The sequence below is a fragment of the Muscardinus avellanarius genome, assembly GCF_963383645.1.
Source record: "Muscardinus avellanarius genome assembly, chromosome: 3".
In the NCBI taxonomy this organism is placed as follows: Eukaryota; Metazoa; Chordata; class Mammalia; order Rodentia; family Gliridae; genus Muscardinus; species Muscardinus avellanarius.
Window position 1 is genome coordinate 103,943,088 of NC_137788.1, and position 14,900 is coordinate 103,957,987.

At 39.7% G+C, this 14,900-nt stretch overlaps 1 protein-coding gene across 1 annotated transcript in view; it reads left to right on the top strand.

Moving 5' to 3' along the window:
* Positions 1–2,951: 2,951 nt before the first annotated feature.
* Positions 2,952–14,900, top strand: part of SYCP1 (synaptonemal complex protein 1) — a gene marked incomplete at both ends in the record, with an annotated part of 133,624 nt that continues 121,675 nt past the window's right edge. The window contains 7 exons of the mRNA XM_080691508.1: positions 2,952–3,059; positions 5,854–5,938; positions 6,730–6,773; positions 6,934–6,999; positions 10,922–11,086; positions 11,736–11,803; positions 13,237–13,310. Coding sequence (XP_080547634.1) covers positions 2,952–3,059; positions 5,854–5,938; positions 6,730–6,773; positions 6,934–6,999; positions 10,922–11,086; positions 11,736–11,803; positions 13,237–13,310 — 610 coding nt within the window. The remainder of the gene's footprint in view (positions 3,060–5,853; positions 5,939–6,729; positions 6,774–6,933; positions 7,000–10,921; positions 11,087–11,735; positions 11,804–13,236; positions 13,311–14,900) is intronic.

Here is a 14,900-nt window from a genome sequence, read left to right on the forward strand (position 1 = left end):
TGTGCGATCCTCCTGTCTCAGCCTCCCAAGCGCTGGGATTAGAAGCATGCATCACCACTCCTGGCTTTTACAGAAACTATTATATGATAAATATTGATAAAAAATGTTTTGTTTTGTTTTGTTTTGTTGGTGGCACTGGGTTCCTGGGAACCCTTATACCTCCAAGCTACACTCCCAGACCTATTTTTATACTTTTTTTTAAAATTTGGAAACAGAGTCTCTTAAGCCAACGCGGCTGGCTTCGAACCTTGAGCAATCCTCCTGTCTCCACCTCCCAAGTGCGGGATTACAACCATGTGCCACCACGCCCAGCTTAAAAAATGTGTTATTTTAAAATATTGTTATGGTCCTTAAAAAAGCATCAATTAAATTATATCTGGAGAATGTTAGAAAACAAGTCAATAAATCCAAACACAACACGCTATTATGGCTCAAACTTTTATACCATGATATATTTTGTTACCTAAGCCTGAAACCAGGCAACCATCCTTGACTTTTCTCTATTTTTCTCCTCACTAATAAAACACCATTAATTTTATTTGCTAAATACCTTTTTTCAGTTGACACTTCCTCATTTCCATTGCCCCTGCCAGAATTCAAATCCTTTTGTCTTATCTAGTTAAAACTGTCTCCCTAACTCCTAGCTCCTACACCTATACCAGTCTTCATATAACATTTTTTTTCTGAACCTAAATCATACTACCCTGTCCACTTAAAAAATTTTTAAGATCCCCATCCCTAAATCCTAAAATGCAAATTCTTTGCAGGGCCTTCATATTAGCTCTAAATGTCTGCAGTCTCATTTCTTGCCATTTGGTCCACAAACACCTACACCATGACGTGCTCTCACAGCTCAGGGACACTCTTCCCCCATTTCCTACCTTGCCACCTTGCTATTCAGTCTTTGGTTCTTTCCTGAAATAACATCCTGCATCTGCAAGGCCACTCCAGACCCCCGAGCTGCCCTCAGAGCCACTTTCTCTGAGTCCCCATTGTTGCAGGAAAACTGTACTAGTATTGGGAATGGCTTAGGAAGATTTGAGAAAGCTCTGATTATTAATAGATATATTTCAGAAATAATTGTGTCAAAATGGCAGACCTGGAGAGAGAAAGGCTTGGCTTTGGTCAGGAAGCAAAGAGCTATTGAAACTTAGACTGACTTAGCTAAAAGTCAATAGGACAGGGGAGCTAGGGCTAGGATAGTCTAGGGAGGATCAGAGCAGGGGGTTGACCTTAGTCCTTCATGAAAGGAGACACCTTGCCACACCTTGCTGGGGGAGGTACCTTACAGGGTAAGGGGAGGTACCTTACAGGGACATTTACTATGTTAGAATTATGTAAACAAGATGGAGGTCATGGGTATAAAAAGTCCGGTCCACATGCTTTATCTTTGGGTGGTGAATTGGCTCGGACCCCCCCCCCCCCCATGCCATTCTGCCATGGGGCTGTAACTATCCTCTGTATTTCTATCTTTTTAATAAATTCTTTAAATCTTCAGCAAGTGTCCAAGCTATGTATACTTATCCTTAGCTCAGGACAAGAACCCATGTTTTTTTTTTTTTTTCTGTTTTGGGCTTTTTTTGGTTTTGTTGTGGTTTGAGGGAAATTGTGTTCAGAACCCTAACAGGGGTCCTGGGGGACAGTTCCCCCAAACCATATTCTCCCAATCTGTAACAAAAACCAGGTCCCCAAAGTCAGGAGACAGAGGCTTGAGTTGGAAGCAGGTTTCTTTATTCATTAGTGATGGCTCTGCAAGCAAAGCTTTGGGTTTGAGCACTGATCACCTGGAACATGCAAGTTCTTTTATACATTTGGTTACCTACTGTTGGGAGGGGAGGGGTAGGTGTGAGACGTGTTTCCTAGTATAAGCAAGATGACAGAAGCCGACCAAGCAATTAATCGTTATATTAATATTTTTCTTTTCATTACTGCTTTGTTTATATTTGAGAGAGCCTGTGCTGTTTTATCTCCTCAAATGTCTGCTTACTTAACATCTGGGGGAGGGGGTGACTGTGAAGAAGCTTTATTCTTTTTATTTTTGCTTTTAGCCAAAAATAGTTTTAAGGACACAGCCGGGGTTCCTGCCTCACCACGATCTTTGCAAATATCTTTCAATAGTTAATTGGCGCTGTAATTGCACACCTGTTTCCTTCCTGACTGAGCTCTTTTAGGGGGCAGAAGTGGTTTTCCACTCTCAGTTCGTCTGCCCTCGCACCTGCTGGTTCCCCAGCATCCTCTGAGAACAGCAAACCCGGAAGGACCGCCAACTCGCAGGAGAAACAGAACCCGGGTTTCCTCGCGAGAGGGGAGGAAGTCTCGCGAGACTTGGCTGCCGGCGTCGGCACGCCCACGCGCGACGGTTATATAGCCGTTGGCCCGCGCGCCGCTTCCGCTCCTGGCCGCGAGGCTCGAGGCGGGAGCTCTCGGTTCTTCCCGCGGCCGTCGCAGCCCGCGGCCCACGTGGGCGCCATGCCCGTCTTTTCCCGCTAGTTCTTCAAAGGTGAGAGCAGGTGTGCTGAGATCCTTTTCCGAGGGCGGAATCGGGTTTGGGTGACTTGGGGGTTCGTAGCTTGCGACGGGGCGGGTCGCCCCCTTCCTCGCGGTGGCGTCCAACTTGAGGCCGGGCCTCCTGGCGAAGTGATGCAATCTAATGGGGCCAGAGCAGGGCAGGGCTTTCCTTGCAGGCTGTCCGGGCTCGTCTCTGTGGCCCGGGGCGACTGGCGGGGAGGGGGGGACGGAGGGGAGGTGTCGGGTCACTTTGACCCGCGAGCACCCCACTGCGGGCGCCGCCCCGGGTGATTGCCTATGGGGGGGCTGGTCACGTGGTCGGCTTCACCTAGCCACGCTGCCCCCAGACGTCACCTTTGAATAAAGAATAAGCAGTGTTCTAATAAAGTAATGTCAAATACTTTCTGCCTTCCCCAGGGCAACAGATACAACTGGAAGAGAGAATGGAAAAGCAAAAGCCATTTACATTGTTTGTACCACCAAGATTAAGCACCAGTCAAGTGTCTGCAGTGAAACCTCAGACTTTGGGAGGAGATTCTAATTTCTTTAAGGTAAATTTGCATACGAATATTGATTTGACTTTTTTTTTTTTTTTTTTGGTGGTACTGGGTGGAACCCAGGGGCTTTTCTGCCTCCGGGCTATACTCCCAGATCTATTTTATACTTTATTTGGAAACAGGGTCCCACTAAGTTGCTGAGAGCCTCACTGAGTAGCTGAGGCTGTCTTTGAACCTGTGTGATCCTCCTGTCTCAGCCTCCCAAGCGCTGGGATTACAAGTATGCGCGACCACGCCTGGCTTGATTTGACTTTTTAAAAATGATTTTATTGGTGCATTGCAATTATACCACACAGTAAGATTCGAAGTGATACATTTAGTTCTTTAATTTTTTAATTTTTGGGGGGTGATACTGGGGGTGGAACCCAGGGGCTCTTTCTACCTCAGGGCTATACTTCCAGGCCTATTTTTATACTTTATTTGGAAACAGGGTCTAATTTGCTAAGAGCCTAAGTAGCTGAGGCTGGCTTTGAACCTGTGCAATCCTCCTGTCTCAGCCTCCCAAACTCTGGGATTACAAGCATGTTCCACCATGCCTGGCTGAAGTGATACATTTATATATGCACACAGCACCAGGTATTTTCCCCTCTGTATCCTACCTCTTCTCCCTCTCTCTCTTCTCAGTGGATGTTAGATTGGTGATGAACCTTTCATATAACATGACTGTATTTAATCTGTTTCCCTCCTCAAGTCCCCTGTTTCTCTTCCCTTTCCTTTATTGTACTGGTTTCTCTCTGCTGGTCTGAAGTCCTTTTTATTTTTCCTATTTTCACTATAGCTTTCACAAATAAGGGAAAACATAAGACCCTTGACTTCAAGACTGGCTAAACTCAGTACAATGTTCTCAATTTCTATCCATTTTCCTACAAATGACATAATTTGTTTTTGTTGATGTCTTAGTAAAACTCCATTTTGTGTATATACCAAATTTTCTTTGTCCATTTATCTGTTAACAGACACCTAGGTGGGTTCCATAATTTGGTTATTGTGAACCATTCTGCTATAGATATGCAGATATGCCAGGTGTGGTGGAACACACTTGTAATCCCAGCATTTGGGAGGCTGAGACAAGAGGATCATGGTTCATGGACAGTCTCAACAACTTATTGGGTCCTTTGCAACTCAGTGAGACCCTGTTTCAAAATAATAAAAAATAGGGCTGGGGGTGTAGCTCAGAGGTAGAATGTCCTTTGGTTCCATCACCAGTACCACAAAAAAAGAAAAATGCAAATGTATGCAAGTATTGTTAAGGTTTGAATGGTTGGTGGTTGAGTAGCCCGCCTTGTGTGGGCCATTGTCCTTAGCTAGTATAGAAATAAAAGCCAGAAGCTGGGCTTGGCACACACTTTTAATCTCACTTGGGAGGCCGAGACAGGAGAATCACAGGTTTGGGGTCAGCCTCAGCGACTTTATGAGGCCCTCTGCAACTTAGACCCTGTTTCAAGATAAAAATAAAAAATAGGGTTGGAGATGTAGCTTGGAAGTAAAATGCCCTGGATTCAATCCTGGGTACCATAAAAAGAGAAAAAAAGAAAAAGACAGGAACTGCTGCAATCTTACACAAGGTTTTATTATTACAGGCAGAAGGGAATGGGGAGGGCATACAACACCATCTCAGAGCAAGTCCTTGATAGAGTGTCTCAAAAGTGAGACACTGTATGCCTTTGAAACCTCAGTCTTTATGTAGGAATTTATTATCTTGTCCCTCCTGTCCCTAAGGCTGGCCCGCTCTGTTGTTTTTGCTGTGTTATTATTTTTTATTATTATTGGTTTTTGGTGCTACTGGGATTCCTGGAAGCCCTTCTACCTCCGGGCTACACTCCCAGACCTATTTTATACTTTTTTATTTTTGGAAACAGGGTCTCTTAAGCCAGCGTGGCTGTGGCTTTGAGCCTGTGTGATCCTCCTGTCTCCGCCTCCTAAGTGCGGGGATTACAAGTGTGTGCCACCACGCTTGGCTGTGCTATTTTTTTTGGTGCCCCCTTTTGTTCATCCTCACAAGGACAGGCTGGTGTGACATCACTGATCATAGGGGTGCATGGCCCACCTTGTTCTTTGTTCATTTTACTAACTCTTCAGAAAGAAAGTCTTGAGGCTTCTTTGTGTAAATTTTATCATCTTTATCTCATATTATGGTAACTTGTTGTTTAACAGCCCCTGTAGTTGTCAGTTTGTTTTGTAACACAGGAATGTAGCTTTCTAAAGTAAGAAGACTTTAACTACTTTTGTATCATTATAAGTAATCAATACTTGGTTAATGCAGCCTACTTTTTCATCTTTTTTTTTTTTTTTTTTGGTGGTACTGGGGTTTTTGGAAGCCCTTCTACCTCTGGGCTACACTCCCAGAACTATTTTATATTTTTATTTGGAAACAGGGTCTCCTAAGCCAGCGCACGCGGCTGGCTTCGAACCTGCGCGATCCTCCTGTCTCTGCCTTCCAAGCGCGGGGATTACAAGCATGCGCCACCATGCCCAGCTGCCTTTTCATCTTTTAATTTGGTCTGAACTTTGTGAGAGTCTGTGTGATTTCTAAGTCCCCCTTTCAGAGTCCAGGCATATGTAACTTTTCTCCATTGTCCTTCTGTGTATCTTATCTTAGTTGATATGGTAAATGCCTTCATTTGCATAGCAAGAACATTTGATATTCTAATTGCTATATGTACACTAAAGGATTTGTAATTGTAGTCACTTATATAAGCAGATGTATATTATATATATGTATATATTACACTGCTAGATATCAAAGTGGTATGGGACAGAGAATTTAAGTACACTTTTGTATTTCTAGGGTTTCAACAAAAGTATTGAAGATGATTTTGGTTCCCCATTTGCAGCGCCTAATCTCTCCAAAAATGGGGAAAGCATTGATTCAGGTAGGAGCCTAAATAAACAGTATATCAGCTTACATAGACGCTTTTTATTACATACATTGTCAGTTAATTAAAAATACAATATGTATTATGTTGATGTGCTTGACCTTGAAGCTATATAAAAAATTAGTATAAAATAAGAGGTTGGGCCTGGCATGGTGGTGCACGCTTATAATCCCAGTAGTTGGGAGGCTGAGACAGATCACAGGTTCACTGCCGGCCTCAGCTACTTAGTAAGGCCCTCCCTGTTTCAAAATAAAGAATAAAAAATAGAAAAGCCAGGCATGGTGACACATGCTTGTAAGTCCTGCGCTTGGGAGGGTGAGACAGGAGGATCACACAGGTTTGAAGCTAGCCTCAGCTACTTAGGCTCTCAGCAACTTAGTGAGACCCTGTTTCCAAATAAAATATAAAATGGGTCTGTGAATATAGCCTAGAGGTAGAAAGCCTCTGGGTTCCACCCCCAGTACCACCACCAAAAAAAAAAAAAAAAAAAAAAAAAAAAAAGACTGGGGAGCTGGGCATGGTGGCACATGCTGGTAATTCCAACATTCGGGAGTCTATGACAGGAGGATCACGGTTTGCAGCCAGCCTCAGCTACTTAGTGAGGTCCTTTGCAACTCAGTGAGACCCTGTTTCCAAAAAAAAAAAAAAAAAAAGAAAAAAAAGAATAAAAAATATGGCTGGGGGTGTAGCTTGAGGTAGTATGCCTCTGGCTTCAATCACAGTACTACAATTAGAAAAAGAAAAAAAGAAATTGGCATATTTAATACCACTTTTCTTTTATCTTGCAGATTCTGCTTTGCAGAAAGTTGACTCTTTGCCCATGCTTGAGCAGGTGAGTTAAGCATAGAGTATATAGATATAATATGTTTATGTATTGAATGAGTTCTTCATTAAAAAAAACTAGTTGCTAGATCACAAGTATTGTGTAATTGGTTGCTATTACTTGGAAGCTCTCAAAAATATTTTCTTATAGGAAACATTCACTTTTTTAGGTTGGTAATTCTGGCAGTTTTCACTATCAAGAAGGTGCAAAAGAACTAAGAGAACCTGATTTTGAGGTCAGATTTCCCATTTATAACATAACTTGAGTATAGTTAATTGCTATGTTTCAATATTTCAAAAGAATTAATATTTAGTTAATGTTTTAAAATATTTTTCTTTTTTTGGTGGTACTGGGATTCCTGGAAGCCGTTCTACCTCCGGGCTACACTCCCAGACCTATTTTTTAAAATATATTTTTATTTATAAACAGGGTTTCTTAAGCCAGCACAGCTGGCTTTGAATCTGCATGATCCTCCTGTCTCCGCCACCCAAGCTTGGAGATTACAAGCATGCGCCACCACACCCGGCTAAAATATATTTTTTAAAATCTTTTTTCTAAACCAGGTGTGGTGGTGCATGCTTATAATCTCAGCATTTGGGAGGCTGAGACAGGAGGATCCAGGTTCGCGGACAGCCTCAGCTACTTAGTGAGGCCCTTTGTACCTCAGTGAGACCCTGTTTCAAAATAAAGAATAAAAAATAGGGCTGGGACCAGGTGTGGTGGAGCAAGCTTGTGATCCCAGCATTTGGGAGGCTGAGACAGGAGGATCGTGGTTCGCGGACAGCCTCAGCTACTTAGTGAAGCTTTCTGCAACTCAGTGAGACCCTGTTTCAAAATAAAGAATAAAAAAAATTGGGCAGGGGTTGTGCTCAGAGGTCAAATGCCTCTGGGTTTCATCCCCAGAACCACAAAAAAAAGGGGGGAGGGCTGGGAATGTAGTTTGGAGGTAGAATACCCCTGGGTTCCATCCTTAGTGCCACACAAAAATAATTTTTTTAAATTTTAATAAAATTTTTTTTTTTAAATTTTAGTTTCTGAAATACTAGTTCTGTATTTTTCTGTTATAAAAGCATCTAGAACTGGGCATGGTGGTGCACCCTTGTAATCCTAGTACTTGGGACGCTGAGACAGAAGTATTGCAGGTTGGAGGACAGCCTCACCAAGTAGTGAGACTCTCATCAACAGAGTGAGACCCTGTTTCTAAAAAATAAAAAATAAAAAAAAAAAGAAAAAGAAAAAGGTTGTGGGTGTAGCGCGAAAGTAGAATGCCCCTGGTTTCAATCCCTAGTACCAAAATAAATACATAAGCCAGGCGTGGTGGGCCACGCTTGTAATCCCAGAATTTGGGAGGCTGGGACGGGAGGATTGCCATTTGTGGACCGCCTCAGCTACTTCTTGAGGCCCTCCACAAATTAGTGAGACCTTGTTTCAAAATAAAAAATAAAAAAACGGCAAGGGGTACAGCTCAGAGGTCGAATGTCCCTGTGTTACAATCCCAGACCTGCAAAAAAAAAAAAAAAAGTAAATTAATAAATGCATCTAGTTTTTAGGGACTTTTTTATCTGTAAGATTTTGGGGGGTAATTTTAAATTTTAAACCATATAAATCAAGACTAAAAGAGAGGAGATGGATACAGAATATAAAAAGACTGATAATCATTTTTGTGTATGTGCTGGGAATTGAACCCAGGGGCATTATACCTCCGAGCCTACACTGCAAGCAGCCTTGTTTTTTATTTTGAAATAGGGTCTCACTAAGTTGCAGAGGGCATCACTGAGTTTTTGAGGCTGGACGTGAACCTGTGATCTTTCTCTGTCATCCTCTCAAGTGCTGGGATTACAGGGGTATGCCACCACACCCAGCTGCCCTCAGCCCCCTCTTTTTGTATATGTGTGTGTGTTTGGTACTTCTGATGGAACTCAGGGGCACTCTACCTCTGAGCTATACCTCCAGCCCAATTTTATTTTTTATTTTGAAACAGAGTCTCACTAAGTTGCTGAGGCTGGCTATGAACTTGTGACCTTCTGTCTCCTGCAATTATCTTTTTTTTCTTTTTGTGGTACTGAGGATTGAACTCAGGGCTATTCTACCTCTGAGCTATACCCCAGTCTTTTTTATTTTTTATTTTGAAACAGGGTCTTGCTAGGTGGTTGAGAATTTTGTCCTTGAACCTGTGATCCTCCTGTCTTAGCCTCCAAAGTACTGGGATTATAGGCATGTGCCATCAAACACAGCTTTTTTGTTGTTGTTGTTTTGTTTTTGGTGGTACTGGGGTTCCTGGAAGCCCTTGTACCTCCGGGATACACTCCCACAGGCTACACCCCCAGACCTATCTTTTTACTTTTTATGTGGAAACAGGGTCTCTTAAGCCAGCGAGTCTGGCTCTGAACCAGCACGATCCTCCTGTCTCTGCCTCCCAAACACAGGGATTACAAGCGTGCACCACCAGCCCAGCTCAAACACAGCTTTAATTATCTTTTGGCTGTTTATTATGTAGGGGATTTGTAGGACATGTTGTGGTTTTGATAATAGTTACAAAAACATTCTTAGGGCATATAGGTATCTTTTTTGTGTGTGCATGTTACTAGGTGTTGAACTCAGTTATTCTACCTCTGATTTATGCCCTCAGCCCTATTTTATTTTTAAAAATTTTGATACACGGCCTCACCAAATTGTGAAGGACCTCATTAGGTTGCCGAGGCTGTCTTCACATCTTTGCTCCTGTCTCAGCTTTCCAGGTACTAGGATTACAAGTGTTTGAAAAAGCCAGAGAATCTAAATAAAACTTTAGGCACAATGAATTTTTATGAATGTTTTATGTTCACTATTTTTATTGTATTTCAAATTTTACTACTACTTTTTTTTTTTTTTTGGTACTGGGAATTTTACTACTACTTTTTTTTTTTTTTTTTTTTTGGTACTGGGGATAGAACCTAGGGGCATTTTATCTCCAAGCTAACCATTTGCCCCTTTTATTTTCAAACAGGATCTTGCTGAGTTGCTGAGGCTGGTCTCATCTACAATTCTCCTGTCTCCTAAATACTGGGATTATAGGCATGGGCCACCATGCCCGGCAAATTTAATTTTCTTGAGTTAATCTTCAAATGTGTCTATAAATAAAAGATTTCAAGATCATTGTTAAAATTTATAGATCTTTTGTGAAGTGATTTATTTTAGTTTTTACCCAAATTATCTCATTGACTAATACACACACACACACACACACACACACACACACACACACACACACATGTTAAAAATATATCTTTTTGTATTGGGGATGGAACCCAGGGGCATTCTATCTCCAAGCTATACCCTATTTTTTTTTGTTGTTGTTCCTTATTTTGAAACAATATCTCACTGAGTTGCAAAGGGCCTCACTAAGTAGCTGTGGCTGTCTGCGAACTTGGATTCTCCTGTCTCAGTCTCCCAAATGCTGGGATTACAAGCGTGTGCCACCACGCTCGCTTTACCTTCAGCCCTTTTAAATTTTTTATGTTGAAACAGGGTCTCACTAAGTTGCTGAGGGTCTTTTGTTAAGTTGTTAAGGCTGGCCTCAAACATGAGATCCTCCTGTCTTATCCTCAATAAGTACTGAGTTTATAGGCATATCTGACCATACCCACTGATTAAAATATTTCTCACTTTTTGCCTGGCATGGTGGCACATGCTTGTAATCCCAGTACTTGGGAGGCCAAGCCAGAAGTATCGCAGCTTCCTGGCCAGCCTCAGCTATTTAGTGAGGCCCTCCACAACTTAGTGAGACCCTGTTTCAAAATAAAGAATAAAAAGTAGGTAGCTCAGAGGTAGAATGCCCATGGGTTCAGTCTCCAGTGTGTGTTTGTCTGTCTGTCTGTCCCTCTCTCCCTCTCTTCCCACCACCTCTGGTACTGAGGATTGAACCCAGGGGCATTCTACCTCTCAGTGACACTCCCAGCCCTATTTTTTTTTATTCTTTATTTTTGAAATACGGTCTCACTGAGTTGCAAAGGGCCTCACTAAGTAGCTGAGGCCGGCCACCAACTGTGATGCTCCTGTCTCAGCCTCCCAAATGCTGGGATTACAAGCATGTGGATATTTTCAATAGGCAGCTTTAGTTTATTTAAATTATGAATTATATTAATTTAGAATTTATGTTTGAACACCTTTTAAAATAGAATTCAGAGCCAATGAGCAAACTGTATTCCAAACTGTATAAGGAGGCTGAGAAACTTAAAAAGTGGAAAGTGAGCATGGAATGTGAACTGAAGCAGAAAGAAAATAAGTTGCAAGAAAATAGAAAAACAATTGAAGTACAGCGAAAATCCATTCAGGAACTGCAGGTATAATGAAATTTTGAATTATAAATATAGTAAATACAGTATCATTTCAAGGTAAATGGGGTAATCTCGTTTCTGTAATGGAGATTTTGAGGATAGTTCCTTGTGAAGTCTTACTGATAGAGTTCAACTTTAGGACTGACACTGAGGACAAGCTGCACAAACTTAATGCAAATCATTAGTGAAATAATAAATTACTTTAAAAGACTGATTTAGTGATTCTAATTTGTGATAATTTAAAGTTTTATTAGTTCCCATTATTGCTGATGTTTTGATATAAATATCTTTTTATTATATTAGAATATATAAATAAATAACCTTGAAACTGTTTAGCTTTGATTTTATAGTATGAAGTAAAAAATGGTGAGGAAATTCAGAAAGATAAAACATTATTTCAAAAGAATTAGAGAAGATAATATTACATTAAATTTTTATTGAATGATTTTTAGCAAGCTTTTACATTGATGAAAGTGGGACCCATATTCTTAGGGAAAACTCATAAGCTATGACAAAGAATTTCTTATTGTATACAACAAAAATAATTCTTATTGACACCTATTACATATGGTTATATAAAGATATATTGTTTAATGATTATACTCATGTTTATTTTGCTTAAAATGTGATGAGCTGTTATTGTTTTGTAAATTAGTTTGAAAATGAAAGAGTAAGCTTGAAGTTAGAAGAAAAAATTCAAGAAAGTAAAGATTTAATAAAAGAGTAAGTAATAATGAATTTGAATTTGTTCTTTTCAAATTTATTGTAAATTTATCAAGAGAGCTTTCAGAAATTTACTAAGCACTTTCTCTTGTTATAGAATATTAATTTATAAGTAGAATTATACTTGTATACTGTGGAAAGACATACCCAAATTATGGCCAATGACTAATAATTCTCAATTTTTTTTAATTTTTGCAGTACTGGGGATTGAACCCAGGGGCATTCTACTTCCGACCTATACCTACCCAGACCTGTTTTTTTCTTTTATTTTGGAACAGAGTCTCACTAAGTTGTGTAGGGCCTCATTACGTAGCTGAAGCTGGTCATGAACCTGAGATCCTCTTGTCCTAGCCTCCAAGTACTGGGATGACAAGCATGCACCACCATGCCCAGCCATAATTTTCAGTTTTTAAAATGTTAGGCATCAGGAAGAATCATTGCTTGGTGTCAAAAAAAGATGACTGATAATTCTGTATTTATAATTGTCTGTGCATAATGTCTGCTAACTTTTCACTCTTGCCCTGGGTACACTTGCTAAATCTCAACTTTATTCCAAGCTGAATGTCACTCTCAAATTTCTGTTTTTGCCAGTGTAGCAGTTCATTTCTACAGAAAAATTAAAGATTGGAAAAATTAAATCTAACTGCTCTTTGTGTTGGCAACATCAGCAAGACAACTAGTGGTCTTATTTACATAATTAATTCCTAGTCAGAAAGTTGTCTTCTTCTTATTATTATTTTTGTGTGGTACTGGGGGTGGAACCCAGGGGCTTTTTACCTCTGAGCTATACGCCCAGACCTACTTTTATATTTTATTTGGAAACAGGGTCTCACTAAGTTGCTGAGAGCCTCACTAAGTAGCTGAGGCTGGCTTTGAACCCTGTGCGATCCTCCTGTCTCAGCCTTCCAAGTGCAGGGATTTCAAGTGTGCATCACCACGCCCGGCTTTTTTTGTTTTGTTTTGAAGGTTAGATATCTAGAACATTTTTGGAGGTATTTAGAAAATGAAAAGCTTAATTCTCATTTCTCCTTAGCCAAATCTGGAATTGTGTTCGGAAAGGTTATTGATGATAACTTGGGTAGAAACTTGTAAAGGAGTTGTCACTTTTGCTTAAAGGAGCAATTGATAAATTATTTTTGCCAATAGTTTAGTCAACCCACTTTTTCTTCTTTTAATCACTTATATGTGATATGTACTAAATATATTTTTGTATTTTTTATTCTTTTTCCATTGTTTTTTTATAGGGCTGAGGATTGAACCCAGAGCTTTGTGTGTGCTAGGCAAGCTCTTTGCCACTGAGCTAAATCCCCAACCCCCAAATCTATTTTTAAAGTTTCTTTAAAATTAAAACATTCTAACAATTTTTCTTGACTAATATGTGATACTAATTTGAAATTAGATTACACTTAGGCAGACTCTTTTCTTTATTCCAGGAATAATGCTACAAGGCATTTATGTAATCTACTAAAGGAAACCTGTGCCAGATCATCAGAGAAGACAAAGAAATGTAAATATCTTTCTTGTTTTATGTGGTTATTATTATTTATTATTTCTCTATTTGTGGAGGCAAATAAGAGAAGAAATTGTCTTTTCATTTTTAAAACCAATCTTGATTTGAACAAGTTTTATGTGCATTAGAACATTTCTTTATGTAAGTAGCAATTAGGTTCTTCGTTCTTTGAGTTTTGAGCTTCCTAAAAGCTCACAACTCTTTTTGAAAAGTAAGATATTGTAAGAGGTATATACTTAGTATTTATAGTTAATTTCCATATGAATTAAAGTGTGATTATGAGACTTTCTTCTGTTTGGAAAACCCAGAAAATCAAATCACGAATAAGATAGGCTGGACATAGTGGTGCATGTCTGTAATCCCAGTACTAGAGAGGCTGACAGGAGAATTGCAGGTTTGAGACCAGCCTTTTAATGTCTCTGGGTTCAATTTCTAGTAACACATACACACACACATACAAAAAAGAGAACTCAGGATGTACCAGGGGTAGAATGCCCCTGGGTTCCATTTCTAGTATATAAAAAAAGATAAAGAGTTATGTACATAATAGAAAATACTGGTGGGGGGCTTTACTGAATATAGTTATGTACTTTAATGATATTTGAGTCAATATTGAATCTTGTATACTATTTATTCCCATAAAATAATAATGGTTGAAAAAGTCCTATCACCTAGTGATGGAGCTTTTGTAATATAGCACACCACCACAACATATTACTTATGTTTGTGGTATACAGGTATAAACAAACCAATTGTACTACTCCCAGTTGTATAAAAGTATAGCATATAAGCCCGGCATGGATTACATGCACATGCTTGTAATCCCAGTGCTTGGGAGGCTGAGACAGGAGGATCACACAGGTTTGAAGCCAGCCTCAGCTACTTAGTGAGCCTCTCAACAACTTAGTGAGACCCTGTTTCCAAATAAAATATAAAATAGATCTGGGAGTATGGGCTGGAGGTAGAAGGTTCCTGGGTTTCATCCCTAGTACCACAAGAAAAAAAAAAAGATATGGAGATGGAATCCTGTGTAGACCTAGGCTTAGCATGTGTTTGTATCTTAGTTTATAAGAAAGTAAAAAAAGGTTAAAAATAGGAATAGCAGGCTGGGCATGGTGGTGCATGCTTGTAATCCCAGCGCTTGGGAGGCTGAGACAAGAGGATTACACAGGTTCAAAGCCAGCCTCAGCTATTTAGTGAGGCTCTCAGCAATTTAGTGAGACCCTTTTTCTAAATAAATTATAAAATAGGTCTGGGAGTATAACCTGGAGGTAGAAAAGCCCCTAGGTTCCACCCCCAGTACCCCCCCCACAAATAGGAATAGCATAGAGAATAAGGATATAAAACATTTTTATTTTATATATAAAATAAAACATTTTATTTTATATATATATATATACACATATATATATGTATATATATATATTTATATTTTGGGAAAAGATTTCAGTGATTAGATAAGCAATCTAAATATACATATACATACACACATACACACACACACATATATATATATACATATATATCCATATATATATATATATGGGTATATATATATATATGGATATATATGGATAAATTTGGATA